The 19,465-nt window shown below is 45.0% G+C and overlaps 1 protein-coding gene across 1 annotated transcript in view; it reads left to right on the forward strand.

Moving 5' to 3' along the window:
- Window positions 1–19,465, forward strand: part of ADAMTS20 (ADAM metallopeptidase with thrombospondin type 1 motif 20) — a 779,002-nt gene that overhangs the window by 417,890 nt on the left and 341,647 nt on the right. Inside the window, exon 18 of the mRNA XM_069628019.1 lies at window positions 8,523–8,652. Coding sequence (XP_069484120.1) covers window positions 8,523–8,652 — 130 coding nt within the window. The remainder of the gene's footprint in view (window positions 1–8,522; window positions 8,653–19,465) is intronic.

The raw sequence follows: 19,465 nt of genomic DNA on the forward strand, positions 1-19,465 counted from the left end.
CCATCTCATACACCTGGGAAAACCTGGTGGAACGGGTTTTCGGAGCAGGCATGCTGTCATGACCCATAGAACACACCCCTTCTGGACTTCCTGATCCTTATCGCGGCAGGGCTTGTATTCATTAATACTCCCAACATGGCCGTGTCACATGACTCGCCTCACACCGGCCTTACGTCGAACACAGCACGTTCCATGAATTTGCCACGCCCCCGCGGCCTGCGCGTCTCAATGCTATAATCAGGTACTGACTAGACGTGTGTTTGCTGCTCGACGAATTCTCTATTTCCTAGTTCCTGGTCCCTAATTCTTCTCCTTCCACCCTTCCCTTCCAAATTGCTCCTGGAATCCTCGCATATTAGCGACAGTTACCTCCTTCCTGGACATACTGTACCTGCGAGTATCCTGGAACTCTGAACGCACGCTGGAGCCTCAAGAAGAATCTTCCCGCAGAACTGAGCAAGAAGCGATCTCAGGTGAGACGGGGGGAGATTTACGACACTTCCCTGGAGGAGCCGCAAGAGCAAGCGGAGACCCGAGCGAAAGAAGAACGCAACAGGATGCCAAGGCGGAAGCAAACAGAAGCAGAGCTTGTCCGGAACAGAAGGACCGCCCCACAAACCTGCGAGGAGAAACTCCTGGTGTTGCAGCAGACTGGAGAACGCGAGAGGGAAAGGTTGCATTCCTCAGAAGAAGATTTTGACTGCAGAGCCGCCACAGACTGCAGAACAACCACGACGGTCGGGGAAGCCCCGCAGCAGGCCGCAGGCGCCTGGGAAGACCCGAAACCATCATAGATGGGGAAAAGGTATGCTGGTTGTCTGGGAGGCGCAGGGCCCCAAGAAGTTGCTGGAGAACCCCGAAAGGGTGAGCAAAACCCAGAAGACAGGCTCTGGGACCCTGACAGAGGTAAGAGAACTTTACCATATCCAAAACCGCCCTTTGATACTTGGGAGGGGAGTATACCAAGTATAGCAGAAAACAGAATATAAATCAGGAGGGCAAGTCTGGGACTCGAACCCATCTGAGGATTAAATCATTGGACATCTTCATAGTCCCAGTCCCTGGCAGGGTAGTGAAACAGGTTGACTGGGAGAGAATATGGAACCAGGGGAAGGGAAACACCCCCCTGGGGTTTGTGAACACTATAACAATCCAAGAGAATGGAGACATTCTTTTGGCACTTTGAAGAACCTGAAGAGAAACCAGGGGAAGGGAATCATTGCCGCTGGTGTTTGTGAACCCTTTAGAAAGCCAAGAGAAGAGAGACATTATCTTGGCATTGTGAGGACCCAGCAACCTTTTCTAGGCACAAGGTTGCACATGCTTTGGAAGTTTGTTTTTGCACCATTTCAACTTAGTTTTACGAGCTGGAAAATAACTTTTAAACCCACGTCCAGAAGAGGAAAGACATACTTTTGAACCAAAGAAGATCACCTTTGAGTTCCTAATGTAAGGGCTGGAAATAGGTTTGACACAATGATGGACATTTTCTTTACATATCCTGACAGACTCCTTAGATTATTCTTTGAGGCAGGGAACCCCCTCTTATTATTATCGATAGTAAGGTTCCCCAACCCACATTTCTTTAAAAAAGGTTTATAGCAATAAACATGCCACCATTGTGTCGATCTCTTACTTCTGCATACTACAGCATGCTTCCTGCCTTCATTTACCATATCTGTGTGTCTCGGAAATGCACTTTTGTGTGTTTAAACCATTGTCACTGTCAGTCCAGTGATTGCTACAGTGTTTAAGTGACATTGTGACTCACAACGTAGTTCACATAGATGAAGAGTCTTGATTCTCTTGGATTAAAAATGTTTATCTAAAGAGTCACACTCCATTTTCCATTTCATTCCTCCAAATGAATATAAATTGGATTTCACAACCCAATGGTTTTTCGACCTTGATCTGTCTTAGTTTCTGAATGAGATAATTTGATCATCGTTGCCCCTATTTCTTTCTCAAATTGAGGGACTGCTCATAGAACCTTCTCTCTCCTCAAGGTATGCAGCAAAGCGTGTAATTAATTAAAAAAACAACATGGGCTTGGAAAATCCAATAACAATCAAGAATCGACCTACTTCTAGGTCGTTATCAAAAACACGAGTTAGGTCTTGACTCATCTTACTCCAATAATGCAGTAAAGATGTGTAGGTAATGAACTTAAGCAGTCCTGTGGCTGCTTCTTCGCTACATCCTGTCCAAAGCCCGAGCAACCTTCTGAAACAAAATCACACGTTACTCAGTCAAATGTATAGTTGGGTTGCCATGTAGATCTGGGATCATAAGCTGGTTAATCTATTTGTTGAGAAAGTGGGTACACTTCATGCCATGTTCGTTCATATACTGGCACGGTGGATCCATCGTATCTGTTTGGATTTCTGCTGTAAGAGATCCAAAATTATCATATGCCTTAAGATGTCTCTACCATTCCTTGCTGTGTGTGTGCCACACACCTTTCAGAATCATTGTTTGACTGGCAAAGGTATACATTCCATTCTTGCCAGAAATTGTTCAAACTGTGTACTCAAATCTACTGCATGGGGTACCATGGAAAGTAAATGGAGACTGTTGGAAGGTCACAATTTTAATCTTATCAGTTCTCTCAAGCTTTGTAAGCAGCAAAAAATATACAAGGCCTGGAAATGTGCCGATATTTTTTAAAGTATGAGTTTATAATTCAAGTCAATGGGTTCCCACTCTTTTCCAATGATAGACAGCCAAAGAAATATTTTCAAGGTAGTTGGAGGTGTGAGGGTCTAGGAGTAAGAGACGGACACAGGGGTGGCATGTTGATTGGCTAAGACTTATATTATAAAGTAAAATGGGGGAGTTGGAGGAAAGCCTATCTCGTCCCATCTTTAAGAGGTTGTTCTCTGCCTCAGCAAAACTAACGAATGAAGCGGTCTGTGTCCAAAACCTACTCTGTCCCTCACAAGCTAAACTAATTATAATGTGCAAGGGAAAAATGTTTCTTGACCGCCGACCTGCAGCCTGATCTTGTCAGCCAAACACAACATTTCTAAAAGGTGTAGAAAATCAAGCAAAACTTCCACAGGACTCAAGCATAGTCTTCCTGTCCCCAGAGTCTTTCCAGCATATGAAAACAAGTAAAAATTCAGCAAAGACCCAAGGGTTTTGCTAATTTCTTCAGGGTCTTTCCACTGTATCTGTGCCTCTTTTGAACTACGTGGCATGGAGGAGACTCCGGTCTCTTCTTTAGCACCCCTTCCTTGGCTTACCCTCCTGTTAAGGAGGGTACTCATTCTTCTCTTTCACCCACAGCCTTGGTGCACTCTCCAGCCTTGGTGTTTTAGGGTTTCCCTTGAATATGCAAGCTTCATATTTAGGCTTTGGGCTATTTGTCCCCCTTGTGGGTCCCAGACCCCCTTCACTTGGTTAAGTTTCCAGCTATCTTTTTCTCTTGACCACAACCTTGGTTCACTCTCCTACCAGGGTCTGTGATACTCGCTTGCATCCACAAAGCTTCTGTTCCCTTTTGTGATGGCCAGGGGTTTGTTCCCCCATTATTGGTCCCAGACCTCCTTCAGTTGTATGTTTTCACAGTTCTCTTTCTCGGTCCCCCACAGCCTTGGTTTTCTCTCCTGCCAGCGTCTGTGGATGTTGGGGCTTAAATAGGCAAAGTTTGTATTTTCTGCAATTTGTTGTTTAGTTTTAAAAAATGAGTCCCAGGTGTGGTTCTCATGTCCCTTGCCCCTCGCCTTTTGCTCCTTCTGGGTGTCCCCAACCTTGGGATCAGTCACCCTGTTACCGTGTAGGGTCTCTGCCATCCCTATCGGGTTGCTTGCAGGTCTCCCATGGCTTTTGGTAGCTTCCTGGCCTTTCCGGCGCCTTTGCCGGACCTCTCTGTGCTTCTTCCACTGCTTGGCATCTGTCTCCCTGCACTCTCGCAGCTCTGCTCCACAGCAGGCGGCTTGCCTCTACTTCAGTCTGCTTCCTATTTGACAAGCCTTCTCCATGCTCTATTCTTCTCTCTCTGGCTGGCCTCCGCGTACCTGCAGCCTCTCGTGGTCCGCGCCAGACCAAGAACGAAGACGCTATTCTCCTGCTGGCTCTCTGCCTTTGAATGAGGTTGGGTCAATCGGATTCCGGCAAAAGCTAGAATGTGTGCTGTCACTCGTGTTGGTCATCATTCCTTGCGTCCTATTCCTCGTCCCAGTAGTTAACTGGAATGTATTGCAGTAACAAATGGGAGTCTCGGGTAATGTATAAAGGATGGGTTTAGAGAGAAGGTGGTAGGGGGAAAGGGTAATGTGCTTCCCCAGCTGGTCACTACTCTCAACGGGGTGCCCCCCCATGTGCTCCTCCTGCTGAGCACCACCCCCAGGGGGAATATCGGGTAGCAGCCTCACCTCACTGACCACATGGAAAGGGGCTTCCCCATCTAAAGTAGTGACACTGTCTTGGGATTCGTCACAGAGGCCAAACAGCCCAGAGGACTTCTGCGCAATTTTGCTTTAAGAAGTATTTATAGAATACCTTGATACCTTGCTAAATGTGTTAATGTGTACTTTGTATTTGTTTGAATTCCAGGGATATCAATTTCCATCAGCGCTTATATACAATAATTAAGTTACAGACAGTGGAGGCATTGCCCCGAATGCTCACAAAGATGAGAACAAGTGGGGTGATATATGATATGATATTTTAATTGTATAGCGCTCAAACACAAGTGAAGAGGGCATGTGTTGTCCCTCTTTGGAAATAAAATGAAGTTTAAGTCAAGCTTTCACAAGATCTACAGTCAGGCTGACTTTGATTGTGATGGGAAGTGGTTCCAATGAAGTTGTGCGACTATGGGAAAAGAGTGGAAACAAGAGGTGGAACGGGGGCATGGAGTAGTGAGGTTGAGTGTAGAAGAGGAGCAGACGGGACAAGATGGAAAGTAGACATGAATACGGTCAGACATGTATGGAGGAGCAAGAAAGACCACTGATAGCTTTCTAGACTAGGACAAGGAACCTGAAAAGGGAGCAGTTGTGCATGGAGAACCAGCCAGCAAGGTGTTGATAGAAAGAGGCGAAGGAAAATCTGGGTAGGTTGTAGGCAGTGTGAGTAGTAAAGTGGAAGACATTTTCTTGAAGGAGTAGAGAGAAAGGGATAGGAGTAGTTTATTGAGCACAAGGGTGGAGTGGAGCGGCGAGTAAGAAATTGACACATTTTCTGAATGTTCAGGAGATTAATACTAGCGGCAGATGCAGTGGTAGTGATGAATTATTTCAGTCAGAGGTCGCTATCAAAGAGGACACAAAGGTTCGAGCCTTGAGTGAGGGAGCAAGAATGTCAGGCAGGAAGGAAATAGGGAAAAGAGGGAAGGGGTGGTATTGAAAGCCACAAGGAAGATGACTTCCATTTTTGAAGAGCTCAGCACGAGGCAGTGGAGAGCCATTCAGTGACAGACTGCAGTGAGGCAGTTGGTAATCGATTCCAAAATGGCTTGGGTGAAGATGGGAAAGGCGAGAAGTTATTTGAGGTGATAGTGAAAGCCCAAGGATGAGATACACCTTTCTACAGGCAGAGGCATTGAGGGGGAAGAGCAGAGGTCAAAGTACTGATCCTTGCAGCTCGCTGACAGGGTGGGGATGGCATGTCAGGTTTGCAAATTCCTGAAGATTTAAAATGAGTGACTTTCCCGCTAGAAGGCGATCCAGGCGAAAACAAGTTTGCAAAACCCACGTTCCTGGAGAGTGAGGAGGAGAGAGGAGGGGGTTGACGGTGTTGTAAGCAGCAGTGGTGCCCAAAAGGATTCAAGTTTTTAGAGCATACATATATATGGGAAACATTAGCAGGGAAAGGGCATATCCCTTCAAGTCCCTTCATTATTTAAAAACCTTAGCACACTGTCTTCTCACCATCAAGATTGCGCAACGCCCACTATGTAATATTGTAATTGGTTATTTATAACACGCTACTACCCAGAGGTTTCTAAGCGTGGACCCAGGGATTGGACCTGTGGTGCTCCGTGTCGTCTTGCTTCCAAGATAAGCGCATTGCACCGAGCTATCCTCCCGAGCCTGCAGACTAAACTCATGAAATCACATTTTCTTCATTGCACCCCACACACATTCCCACTTTATCAACTTGAATGTTAATCTAGCACAATAACAGCTAAAGGATTTATTTTCCTACTGCAATATTGGTGTGTGGGTTACTTAATAAGCCCTCCCATTGAGTTGACAATCCATATTAGTACCCGGTGCGGCAAAAAAAAGAAAAACACTTACCTGTGATTGGCTAGATTCTGAGCCTTACTGCATGGTAATCACGCAACAGCGTGCAGTATGCTCCCATCTCCGACAGCATTCTTGTTCTGGAATGGCCACCATGGAAAGGGAGAAGGAACTACATGTAGTCCCTTCTCCCCTTCCATGGCGGCCATTTTCTTTGTTTACTATGGCTGCCACGGAAGGGGAAACTAGACTATGTTTTCTATCCGCTGCGGCCATTTTTAAAACTTTTAAAAACTTTTTCTCCAGCTGTGAAACGCAACGCATCTACCAGCTGGGAAAAAAAACATTAGTGCCCCGGTCTAATGGGCCAGGGTACTAATGGCAATATGTCCCTCAACTGCAGACCATTACCACATAAGGTAATGCCCCTGGGACCTTCGTTAAGTAACTATGGGGCCCGGGGGCATTACGTTATGCAGTAATGGCCTGCAATCTTGCGGGCATGTTGCCAAATTAATTTTTTGGCAGTCTTGGACACCTGCTCACTTCTTGGCAATAGTGGACCTAGGGATGTAGTAGCACTCTCATTATTTCTTCATATTCTCCTACAAGCCAGTCCTTTTTCCCTGTCGCTTAGAGATTTTGTAGGCATAACCATGAGTTACCTTCCTGGGCAAGAAGCAATACCTTTAACATGCTTGTGCCCGTAATTATTTCTTCCCCCTTGTTAAGGGTTTTTGTCCAGCTGTGCTATTGGGTCCCTTTCCTTCAGTGCCCATGTATAGTTCTCAGCAAGCCTTTTTGACTTTCTCATCTGGTCTGTCTCATTGTCTGAGGCATTCAGTGAGCTCTACGGTTGTGCTCTCATCCGGCATCCGCCGGTGTCTGAAGTACAGCTCTCAACAAGCTCTTCTGTTTCATTTCATCTGGCATCCGTCAATATCTGAGGTGCAGCTTCCAGCACAATCTTCAATTTCGTTCTTATCTGGCGTACGCCAGTGTCTGAGGTACAGCTCTCAGCAATCTCTTAAGTCTCTCACTCATCCAGCATCCACCTTTGTCTGAGATACAGCTGTTTGCTAGCTTTCCAGTTTTGCTCGCATCTGGCATCTGGCATCCGTCAGTGTCAGGTACAATCCTCAGTAAGCTCTACAGTATCTCCCTCCTCTGGTCTCCACTAGTGTATGAAATACAACTCCCAACAAGCTCTTCATGGTCTTTCTCTGTTCCTCAGCCTGGGTCTCCTTTCTCCTTACTGAGACTTGTAAGGTCTTTGATAGACTCTTGTTTGACCATCAGCATAGATAGGAAGGGGGCCTTGGCTAAACAGCTCTCTCAGCCAGAGTTCTCTCCTTGTGGCTTCTAACTCTGGTGGGTACGCCTCAATTCCCGACTCTCTGTCCCAGTATGCTTCACCTGCTACCCAGTCCTAGGTTCTTTAACAGTACTCCAGATTCCTGTGATTATCTGCTTATTGTTTAATCCCAGGCTTTTCAGATGGTGATTGCGTTTAACCTCACGCTCATTTCTGTCCCAATTGTTCCCTGATCTTTTCTAATGTTACACTAGTGTGCTCAATCATTATTATGGTTTTGTTTATTGGTAATTGGTTTTAATTAGCCCTCAGTTTAGTGGGGGTGGAGGGTTTAAAAGGCAGAGCCGCCATTTTGAAATTATGCTGAACAGTAATAGGACTGCAACGGCTCAGTGGATGAGCACTCGTCTCCCCACTGAACACTGGGCAGACTACAGCTTCTAGAGACAGATAAACTCCCATTTTATGTTCTCCCTGCCGCCAGCCAGCCAGAATCGAGGGTTGTACTCACAGGCAGGACCAACTGTGTCCTCATTAGCAGGTGCTGTCCATGTATAAAACTTTGTGATGATAATTGTTGCTATACAAAACCAGCAAAGTCAGGGTACAGAGGGCTCAATCTCATTTCTGGGTTGGGGGTGTGGTTTGGTGGGTTTGATCGGTATCTTGTACTGGAACGATAACTCTGGAAGGTCTGGGAGAAAAGTAAGGCTTCTGGGATATCCTCATTGGAGTGCCTTCAGGTGGCACCTCCCGCAACAGACTGGCATTCCTTGTTCCCAGGAACCCCCAGATCCTAGTAAGAAGGATAACGTATGCACATTTGTCACACATCAGAGGTATTAGGGAATTTATGAATCTTTGTATTGAAATCAGTAAGCCGTTTTTGTGCATGCTATGTATAAACTCAATAGTATTTAACTTATCTAATGTATAGTGACATTTATTCTACATCTTCAAAAATATTAACTTCTTTGCTAAATTCAATGTGTTTTTCATATGTGCCTATGAAGGTCTTATGTGTAGGAAATCTATACAACCCTGATGTGCGCTATTCTTTCAATATCCCCATACAAGAAAGAAGTGACCAATTTCTGTGGGATACATACGGACCATGGCAGGATTGCAGCAAAATTTGTCAAGGTAATTTAATGCTTTTTTATTCTAAAACAATGTTATTGGCTGTGTCATCATATCTATTAATAAGGGAGACAACGGTAGTCCAAGTACCACCGAATCGTACATAAAAAGTGCATGTGTTTCAATGAACTGAATAAGCTCTCCAAAATTGCCCCCCTCGGCAAAGTCAATCATTTGGGCTTGTGTGACGACATGGCATAGTCATTTTCCAGGGATTCTGTGATGAATCCTGTGGATATCTCACTAAAACCCTGCCTAAAGTCTCCTCCCAGGTGGCCAGGAAAAGGCAGATGCTTCTTGATCCTGACCTTGGGGGTGATGTACTTGCGGGTGGAGATAAGGCCCAGGGAAGTGAGTAGATCCAGTGGAATGAGACACAGTATTTATCCTTTAAAGGAAAGAACCTTTTAAGAGCGCCGAAACACGCAATGTCTAATTGTTATGATGTATTGGAATCACCTATTCTGTGAATGTGGGTAAAAACAGTGTGGCATCTTTACATTCCCCCAGAAAAGAAAGCTCGTTTGAGACTTCTAAAATCAAAAATCTCCCTTACTTCCAAAGGTACAGTGAAAAGAAATCTATAAATATTGGTTTAAACCAACTGCCTAACTATTTTCAAGTAAACTTTAATTATTTTTCTTTAAATGCGTGTGAGAAAAATAACAATGCATGTGAGAAAAATAAGAAGTTGGCAAGAAAACCTAATGTTGTTGTATACGACTACAAGTCCCATAGTTCCATGGGTACTGTGACGAGGAAGAGGGCTGAAGAGTGCAGGTCAGCCTGTTAAGCTTAATGACCCACATCCAAGGTAAGCAGGGAGGCTTAAAAGGCCTCCTCAGGTGAAGGCCATTAGTTGTAGAGGAAGATGATGCTGTGAAGTCAGTTGTCACAGTAGCCGTTGAAGCAGAGCACAAAATGGCAATCCAAGAAGAAGAGGGTGAACAGATGGCGAGACGTTAACCAAGCAGATTTCCACTGCCTTTTCTGAGAGGGTCCTGTTCCCCCAAAATTTGAAGTGCAGAGGTGGCGCTGCAGAAGGCGTCAAGGAAGACTGCCTTTTCCCATCTGAACCTGATTGCAGAGATTGCACAGCAGGAATCGTGCTGGAGACTGTGGCTGAGAGAAGGTGTGCAGCCGAGGGTCTCTGGAGCGAGAGGAGCTCCTTGGTGGTGTGGCTGGACCGAAAACACTGATACAGAAGATGGGGGTGTGTCCAAGAGAAGCCAGAAGCAGCTGAAGCCCTGCAGCATGTGAAGGGAACAAGACAGAAGCCAGTGAGTTTTACTGAGAATTCTGATCCCTTGCGTGAACAACGGCAGGCAACTGTATCCATTATAATCACTATCCTTACACGACCGTTGATTGCTGGACAATGGGAAGAATGAAAAGTAGCACTCGTGTGTGAATAAACATTATTCATTTGACTCGCGTAAGAGTGAGAAGTCCTGAACACTTTAATTAAACATTCACACCTTTGAAAAATAGATGAAAGAATGGTCGTGTGCACCTAAAAATGATTCTAGGGTAAAGGTGAACCTAAGAATCAAATATAAAGTAGTTAAAGTACAAAGTAACACTGAAGTTACGTGACTAAATATTACTTTCATGAGTTATAGAGAGCAAGCATTGCTCAAGCCAAGAGTAAAACAAGTGTTCCCCAAGCCAAGAGTGAACCAAACCTTTTCCAAGCCAAAGAGTGGTGCAAGCATTGTCCTAGACCAAAAAGGAAACACACATTGTTCAAGTCAAAGGTGTGCAAGCATTTCCTAATGCAAAAAGAAACTGACAACAAGGTCTATGGTTAAACTACTCTGGGAGGCAGGAAGTAAAGAGACTAAAACAAGGTTGGGAAAAGGGAAGCTTGTTGGTTGGGACTGTTCTCTGAAAGTCGGTATAACTCACACTACCAAAGCCAAGAAGAGGAAAAGTAGAATTATATCCTTAAAGACATTGTGGAGGAGGTTGTTGCAGAAAGACAAGAATGGCAAAGAGGCTGCCCTTCTGAAAGTGAATGGTCAGAAGAAGAGATGCACTAAAGTGAATATTGTCTTTCCTGAACAGTTGTTCTTAATCACAAAGATGCATTTTGCAGAAGTTGTGGAACTACAATGTGTTGTCAGTGAGTATACTCACATGATGAACATTAAGAAGAAGTGCTGTGAAGTTACCCTGACAAAGATATCAATTGTGACTTATTATAAGGAAGCTTAAGAAGTACTACCAGAAGCTGTGATTCTTGCACCTTGCTGGAAATTGTGTTGCATTGAATCTGACAAGGAACTGTAGTTCTTCTTTGACATTTATACATTGTGGCAATCTTGACCTGGAACATCCCTGATGCTATTTACGAAAGTGGAAAAATCATGGTTCCACGGAAGAGGGGACACTTTTCTATTGATTGAACATTGGTTTGCTGAGTTTCTTATGATACTGTGATGAAACCAGGAACTGAACTGAAACTTTATTGTGAACCCGGATTTCCTAGTTTCCTTTTTGTTTTGTTGTTGAACACTGGAACTAAAACTTGACTTTAAAACCTGGGGAAGGGGATCTCGCCCAGGTTATCAAGAGAGATTGTCAATCTATTATAAATAAAAGTATTGACATTGTTGTGGATTGCCATATAGTTTCTTGGTGTATTTTATGGAAAAGTGTGATGGCCTGATATTCCTTATTAGAGTGTTTTCTTTAGTTTTGAATAGACAGGGAAAGTTAGAGCAGGGAAAGTGAGGCGTTTGCTGAAACTTATAATTTAATAAAATGGTGAAAAATCATCCAAAAGATGTCTGTCTCACATTTCTGACCCCTCACAATTAACATAGTGGTACTGCTTGGAAATAAGAGGCAAATAGTGTCAGCACCTGGGCATATTACGGCAGTGACTCATAATGCCCATGCAAGAGCCAAAACTCTTGTGAACAGGAACAAATGGAAAGACGCAGATGTTGCTTATAAATCAAGTGACTGAAGGCACACTTGGTTAAAACATTTGTATCACAGCAGAAGCAGCCTTACAGTTGTAAATAAGCCATTGCCTTTTTCCGAATACTGCTAACAAATAATCCAGTTATCTCATTAAATGTGAACAGCTATCTAAAAGAATACTGGAGGTTAAGGTTTGGGCTGGCAAGATCAGTTAGTGGGTGGGAATAGCCAAATGGACGAGCATGGCCGCGGGCACTCGATGGGTCAGTAAAAAGCCAGCCAGCACCCACAAGCTGTGTGTCCCTCCTCTTATCCCATCTCTCTCCTATCTTCACTTCCCATGCCAATCATTCAGTGTTTGGGAAGAGCTTACAGTGACACCTAATAGCCGAAACCAAAAAAGGGCAAGGGCCATGTTACTGGAGATAGTAAGTAGCACAATTATTAAATAGTGATATAACAAAGGCGAAATCTACCATGAAATTATAATATAATCAATACTTAGACTGCAGTTTGCTAAAGATTAATTACATATTTGAGCACTTTCCATGATACAATAGCAAAGCCCTCACAGGACAAGGCTGCGGTGTTGTGCAATGCAGGTGAGCAGAAGACGCTGGCCGTCAATACGTAATATATTGCGCCTATGTCCATGCATCCAAACTTTTAAGAACCGTTGATCGGACCCTCTGCTGCAAAGCCCTCGCAGGACAAGGCTGCAGTGTTGTGCAATGCAAGTGCGCAGGAGACACTGCCCGTCAGTACGTAATACGTTGCACCTATGTCCACACATCCAAACCTTTAAGAACTGAGGATCGGACCCTCTGTGGCAAAGCCCTTGCAGGACAAGGCTGCAGTGTTGTGCGACACAGGTGTTTGGCGGCCAAGGGGTAGCAGCGCAGAGTGCGAGCACGCAGTGCAGCCGTCGACCAGCTGCAACCGTATGGTAAGAAAGGTGTGGGAAGGGAGAGCGGCCAGTACCGCTCTCTATTAAACTACCCAGCCTTTGTGTGTACTTCCACCTAACTGTCCGACTTTAACAGACTCCATCTCTGCGCAACATGAAGGCTCTCCCCACTAGCGGTTCACCGCATACTGTGCTACTGTCTTCTCTCTAAGTCCCCTTAAATTGTGGCTACTGCTGCACGTGTTTTGCATTCCATTAGGCCCCCCCCACACTCTAGGACCATGTATTTTCCTTTTTGATAGGCATCTCCCGAGTCTTATCAACTTCCTTCCTTCTCCTGCTACTCCTACTAGCACCTCTCGGATTCCTATGCCACCCCCTTATTCCGCCATCTCTCTGGCAAGTTCCTCCTCCTCTCTGCTTCCTCCGCCACCTCTGCCCACTCTTGGGCCCCTCTATCACTTGTGCTGGGTGTACCTCATGCCTGTACCCCACCCAGGAAGTCTTTCAAATGTGACAACCTGCTCAACGTTGCTACTCTGAACTCTCGCTCTGCTGTCAAACACTCGGCAGACATCTGCCACCTCCTCGAAGAATTTGACCTGGATGTCCTCACTCTCACTGAGACATGGTTCACGGCCAGCCCTGTCACAAGTTTTGACAGACTACAAGATCCTCTCCAAGCCCAGAACCAACTGACCCAGAGGTGGAGTAGCTCTAATCTCTGCAGAGCGGATCCCTGCTTCTGTCATTCCTACGCAGGCCTACTCCTCCTTTGAATGCCTGGCTTCTTTACAGTATGATTCTTTATTTGGAATGCATGACAGCACAACTGTCACATAAGAGCAATACAATATTCATGTTCTCCTTACCCACTCCACCCCTGTTGCCTTTTATTGTATACTGCCTTTTGCATACTATATTCTGTATATTTATCACAATATCATTGGCTCCCTTTGGTGATAAAAACCACAAAGATGATACAACTACTGATAGTGCCAAATGTGTACCAGTTATCCAAAGCTTATGGTGGCACTAAAGACCTCGCAGCAAGCCAAAATTATGAAACCTTGCTAGTGGTTTACCACCTTTGAGCCAAAACGAACTGTGCCATTCAAGGGCCCCTGCAAGCCAAAACTATATAACCCCACTGGGTGGGACTAAAGTGCCATATATGAACCAAAACTATTGCTGGTGCTTCCTATGAGTCAAAATTATTCAGCCTCCCTAGGTGACGCTGAGGAACCTCATATAAGTTAAAACTGATGACGATGCTAAATTGCCACCGATGAGCCAAACTTAATGGTGGTACTAAACACCACCTATGCGCCAAAATTCATAGTGATGCCGAAACTAGGCAAAACTATGAAGCCTCGCTAGGTGGCGTGGCCAAATATGAGCCAGAATCAATGGAGGTGCAAGCATGCCACATGAATGAAAAGTAATGTTGGTGCAAGATCTCCACCTATTTTCTAAAACTAATAATGCCAACTATGAGCCAAATACTAATGGTAGCACTAGTGTGACACCTGTAAGGTTGGCATGGTATCACCAGTTAGACTGGCAAGACAACGGACACAAGAGAACAGTTTCAAAACCTTTGTTCAATTTTCTGGGTTTGGAAAAACTCCTGCTTGGCCCTATTGCTATGATGGGAGTAGTCTCTACCAACAAATAATAAATAACACAGTCCTTGTCAGTCTCTGTCAAATCAAAATAACCTATACTAAAAAAAAAACTAATGCCTGCCCTATCTCTTATGCAAACACTGTGTAAAGGGGAATCTGTATGCAAAGGAAAAACAGCGTTAGAGTATACAGAATCAAAGTGGCTGAGTCAGCTCTCCTTCCCACGTTGGACAGCACGGAGAAAGGTGGCCCCGGTAGACAGAATGACACACACTGGCTTAGGTTCCCCAAAACAAAGGCAGTTCAAAACGTGGATCGAGGTCCGCTTGGCCTTTCATGCTAAAGTCATTTATTCCAGTTTTCAAGTTCTTTCCCAAAAAGTTCACGCAGATACCCCTCGATCGCGTTCGGACCTCTAAAAGCAAAAGTTTAAAACAAAAGTTCACATAGGTCTCCTTCGGTCGGGCTAGGAACTTTCAATCACAGCACTAGCAGGGCTTCCCTTCCCCAAGAATAATTCACATTCCTTAGGGGTTCCCTTCCCCTAACTTATCACACTTCCGGTCTCCCTCAGTCAGGCTCGGACCTTTTCCTTATGTTGAAGACTTTCGAATGTGCAAGATTTTTACTATAGACGACTTCGACTTTCCCTTCAGCTCACACGCTTGTGTTATTTGTCCCAGTGTCCCTTGGTCTGGTAGTTCAGTTTCATAAGCACAAAAGTTCAACATTTACCTTTTCACTTACCCTTTTGCCGTGGTTAATCTTGACTATTAAGCATTTCAGAGTTTGTTCACTGGTTATTTTTCTTGTGTGTCTCATCAGCACTTAAAAAGAATGTTCGCTCTCAGTTCACTACAACTCCCAGACTGCACTTCTTTTATCGTCAAACTTAGAATGTCCACTTCCAGATCTCTGCCTCTCTTCAGCCACACGCATACCACTGGGTTACTCTCTCAATGACTCACCCAGATAGCACAGAGCTGGCAGGTAGCCCTTCTGGATCTGTGGGCTGAGGTCAGGTTCCATCGCCTGCACCTCAGCGACCCTGGGGTCGGCACTGGCCCCTGGGAATGAGCAAGTGTCCGGGCCTCGCCAGGAGGGTTCTGATTGCCTGATTCCAACACTTAGGAGGCACGGCTCCTGTGACATGCTGCAGTCCTTTGTTCTCACCGGGCCAGCCTCGTAGCACGCTGTCCTTCTTTGGATCTCCTTGGCAGCCCCCAGCCTTTTGGCTTCTCCGCTCCAGACAACCTTCCCAGCTCACTTCTGGTGTTTGGGATTTTAAGAGGGATACTCTGCCGGACTCAGCCTTGGAGCCTCCATCCTGCTCTCCCAACTGCATCTGACTTCTCTGCCTCAGCAGCCTCCATTTATACACCTGTGTGATGTTGATTGTCTGCAGGTGTGTGGTCAGGGTTGGGTCTGCCTGACCTTGCCTGTTCTCGTTAGTGTTGTAGTCTGTCCTCTGTGTCTTGGTAGGTTTTTCACTGGTAATCTTCACCCCTCTAGGTTGCCTCTTCTTCTTAGTATTATTCGAAAATGGGGAGGGGGAAAAGTTGTGTGTTTGAAAACACCCCAAGAAGGTAGAGGGGGGTTGTGAATGTGGGTAACCGGTCGAATGGGATACCATGTCTCGCCTAGGGTATTCACATGAAAAGGACCCCAGACTCCCCTATACAGGTGATCCTCCCTCGCTCGTCCACCCCCAGGGTTCGGATCCGAAAGCAACCTCCCTCACCTGCCCACCCGAATAGAGGATTCGCAGGTTCCAAATGGGAGAATACCCCTAGGTTTCTCACACACCGAGTCAATACTAGCTTTCCCACTCAACGCCACCCCCAAACATTTGAACACATGAACACCCTTCCACCTCATCGACACAGACACCCTCACCACCCACGCTGCCAAAACAAAACCTGACCACTTCCTGGATGCTGTATGCCCACCTGAAGTTGCATCCAATTGCATTACCACCCAGCTCCCCACTGGCTCAACATCATCCACTCCTGTCTGTCACATGGTACTATCTTAGCTGCTCTCAAAATGTGACATCTCTGCCCTGCTAAAAAAACAAACGCACAGCCCCACACTGCCCGGTAACTACCACCCCATCACTATCCTACCGTACATCACCAGAATCATGGAAAACTCATCACCACACAACTGCAACCACACATCACCACAACAACCTACTCAACCCCTTCCAATCTGGCTTTCGACTTGAAAACAGCATTGAGATCACTACTCTTCACATCCTCAATGACCTCCAATGCATAACATAAAAAGAACACACAGCCGCTGCCTGTACTCCTCGATCTTTCTGCAGCCTTCAACACCATCGACCACATGATTCTATTAAACATCCTAGTCCACAGGATGAAACTCCCTGGCATCCTACTCGACTGGTTCACTTCCTTTATCAATGACAAGACACACTTGGTCTCCACTCCTTTTCAACCTATATGTTGAATCCCTTGGGCAGACCGCTAGCAAACACAACATCCATTTCCACTAATATGGAGATGACACACAAATATACTTTCAAATTTTATCTCCTTCACAACTCCACACCCACAAAACCTGTCTCTCCACCATCACCAACTAGATGGCCACCCGCTTCCTGAAAGTCAACCCTTCCAAAACGGAATACCTCCTCATCTGGCCACATAGGCACAAACTCAATTTCACCCCCTGCATTCAAGAACTCAACATAGACAGCCCACACAAATCTCATTCCACATCTGTCAAATCCCTTAGCATCACCATCGATCCCCACCATTCCTACACACAACATAGCTGCTATCACCAAAATATGCAATCTACAACTATACGTCCTATGCAAAATCAGACACATCCTTCCTCCCAACTGACTTCTGCACCGCAGTCCAAGCACTGGTTCTCTCCAAGCTGTAGTATGGCAATGCTCTTCTCACTGGACTCTGCAACAGTGAACAATATGGCCATCATCATAAACCAGTTGCAATAGTGAACAATACGTCCATCACCATAAAACCAGCAGATAAAGGAGGAGCTACAGTGTCATGAATACCAAAGACTATCGTACAATGGTAATGATTCTCCTGCAAGATCACTCCAGTTACAGACGTCTGGCAGTAGACCCAACACCTGGCATTAAACGTTTGACTGACCCAATAAAGGAAGAAGCGCACAATGAGGGGCACATTAGTCTTAGGGAAGTTGAATTCCTGATCCCCACACATCCAAAATGCCCTGCTTTTTAAGCCTTACCGAAGGTAGATAAGGCACTCAATCCACTTCCTGGCAGACCTATTGTCCCTGGCATAGGCTCGATCCTGGAACCCCTCTCAGAATTTGTGGATTTTCTTTTAGAGACAAAGTGACCAAGATTAAGTCATACACTAAAGACACCACAGCAGTTCTGAAGGCGACACAGTGTATGCCTTTCAAACCTACCACACAATTCCTTGTCGCTCTAGACATAGAATCCTTGTATACACAAATACCTCAGGAAGAAACATTGAGGGTGATTGACAGACTGTTGCGAGCCAATGATCCCCCTTGGACATACCAGTGACTTTTGTGATGCAACTAGCCGAAGTGGCGCTCACAATAAACTTCTTCATTTTCAAAGAAGAATTTTTAGAACAAATATCAGGCACTGCAATGGGGGCCATGTTTGTCCCCACCTGGCAAACCTGTGTTTGTCCTAGTTTGAAAACAGCACAATCTATGACACAATCAGTTTCGAGAAAACATCCACCACTGGGCACGATACATAGACGACATATTGCTCATTTTTGATGGTACAGAAGATCGGTTATTGAGCCTTTTTGAGTTGGCTCAATAGCCAGAACCCTTACCTTAATTTCACGATGCACTCAAGCAAGACACATATCCATTTTATGGACCTTACCCTGACAGTTTAGGAGGGTGGCATAGCAACAACTGTTTATCATAAACTCACAGATAGGAACTCATTGTTACTATTTCAAAGCTACCACCCTAAGACACTCAAAGAGAATTTGCCTTTCAGACAGTTTCTGTGGTTCCACAGGAATTATTCCAACTTACAAGAATATGATACACAAGCATCTACATTAGCAAACACATTTTAAAAAATGGGGTTACCAAAAAAAACATCAAACATGCACAGAAACATGGCAGACACATCCCACGTGATGTTGCAATCGCTTAACATCCAATCAGAGAAACAGGCGGTGAGACCATCACAGCGCTAGTGAACTATTCACTGCCGGTGAACCACCTAAAAAGAGAGGTCTTGAAAGTATGGCCAATCCTGAATATGGGCAAAAGTAACACCCCTACTCCAAGATTCACCATAAAACAGAGAAAGAATTTACGATATTCCTTGGTACACACATATCCAGACAAAGAGATACCAACACAGAGCACGCTCTGGAATACTCCGGGGCCCTCAGGACATGCACCATGTGGGCACTGTATGTCCTGTGTGCAAACTAGCCGTAGCACCTCAATAGATATAGGGCAGCATTTATTCCTGGACAAAGAGGTCTTTTACCAACTGCAACACTACGGATGTCATCTATCTGATCACCTGCCCTTGTGGCCTCAGATATGTCTGCATGACATCACGTGCAGTGAAAATAAGAATGGGAGAACACAGGTCATGTATTAGAACGAAAGAACTCACAGCGCCCATGGTAGAGCATTTAACCAGGATGAGACACTCACACCTTGACTTTACATGGACCATTCTGCAAAAGGTTAAGGTGCCAAGACATGGGGGAGATATCTCTGCCTTATTATTTAAGAGAGAGCAATCTTGTATTTTTTGTTTAAAAACGGACACATTGGGACTCAATGAAGTTACTAACTGGCAGACCCTAGCCACCTTGTGAATGATGCTCATGTAAAAAGCAGCATGAACTATCCTACATAGTGGAGCTGAGTTATTTCCTCCCATGTTGAAACCCCATCTTTCAAGAGATCATCCTCAAAGTACACATGGCACCCCCAAGTGAGATTTATTAAACAACACAAATAAAAAACAATATCTTACACTCTGACAATTGTAACATCTCATATTATCAGACCCAGTATTCGATAGAAGCTACATAGTGGTTGTTGCTCATGAGTGCTGTTTCGTGAAGCCCTTCCAAGCCTCTTTTTCGGCTTCATCCACCCTAATTAAGACATTCCAATATGGCGCTCTATATATTTTACATCGTTACAAACAAGTGTGGGAGCCCCTCTACTGAGAACGAACATGGGTCAAATACTCTGTTCTGTGGAATTTCTTCCACCCAGGAGTTTCTAAAACCACGTTTTAGCTCACTGCACCCTTCACAGAGGTCAAATAACTATTTGCATATCAGTCTTTGTC

Source organism: Ambystoma mexicanum, chromosome 12, assembly GCF_040938575.1.
Source record: "Ambystoma mexicanum isolate Mex_15411 chromosome 12, UKY_AmexF1_1, whole genome shotgun sequence".
In the NCBI taxonomy this organism is placed as follows: Eukaryota; Metazoa; Chordata; class Amphibia; order Caudata; family Ambystomatidae; genus Ambystoma; species Ambystoma mexicanum.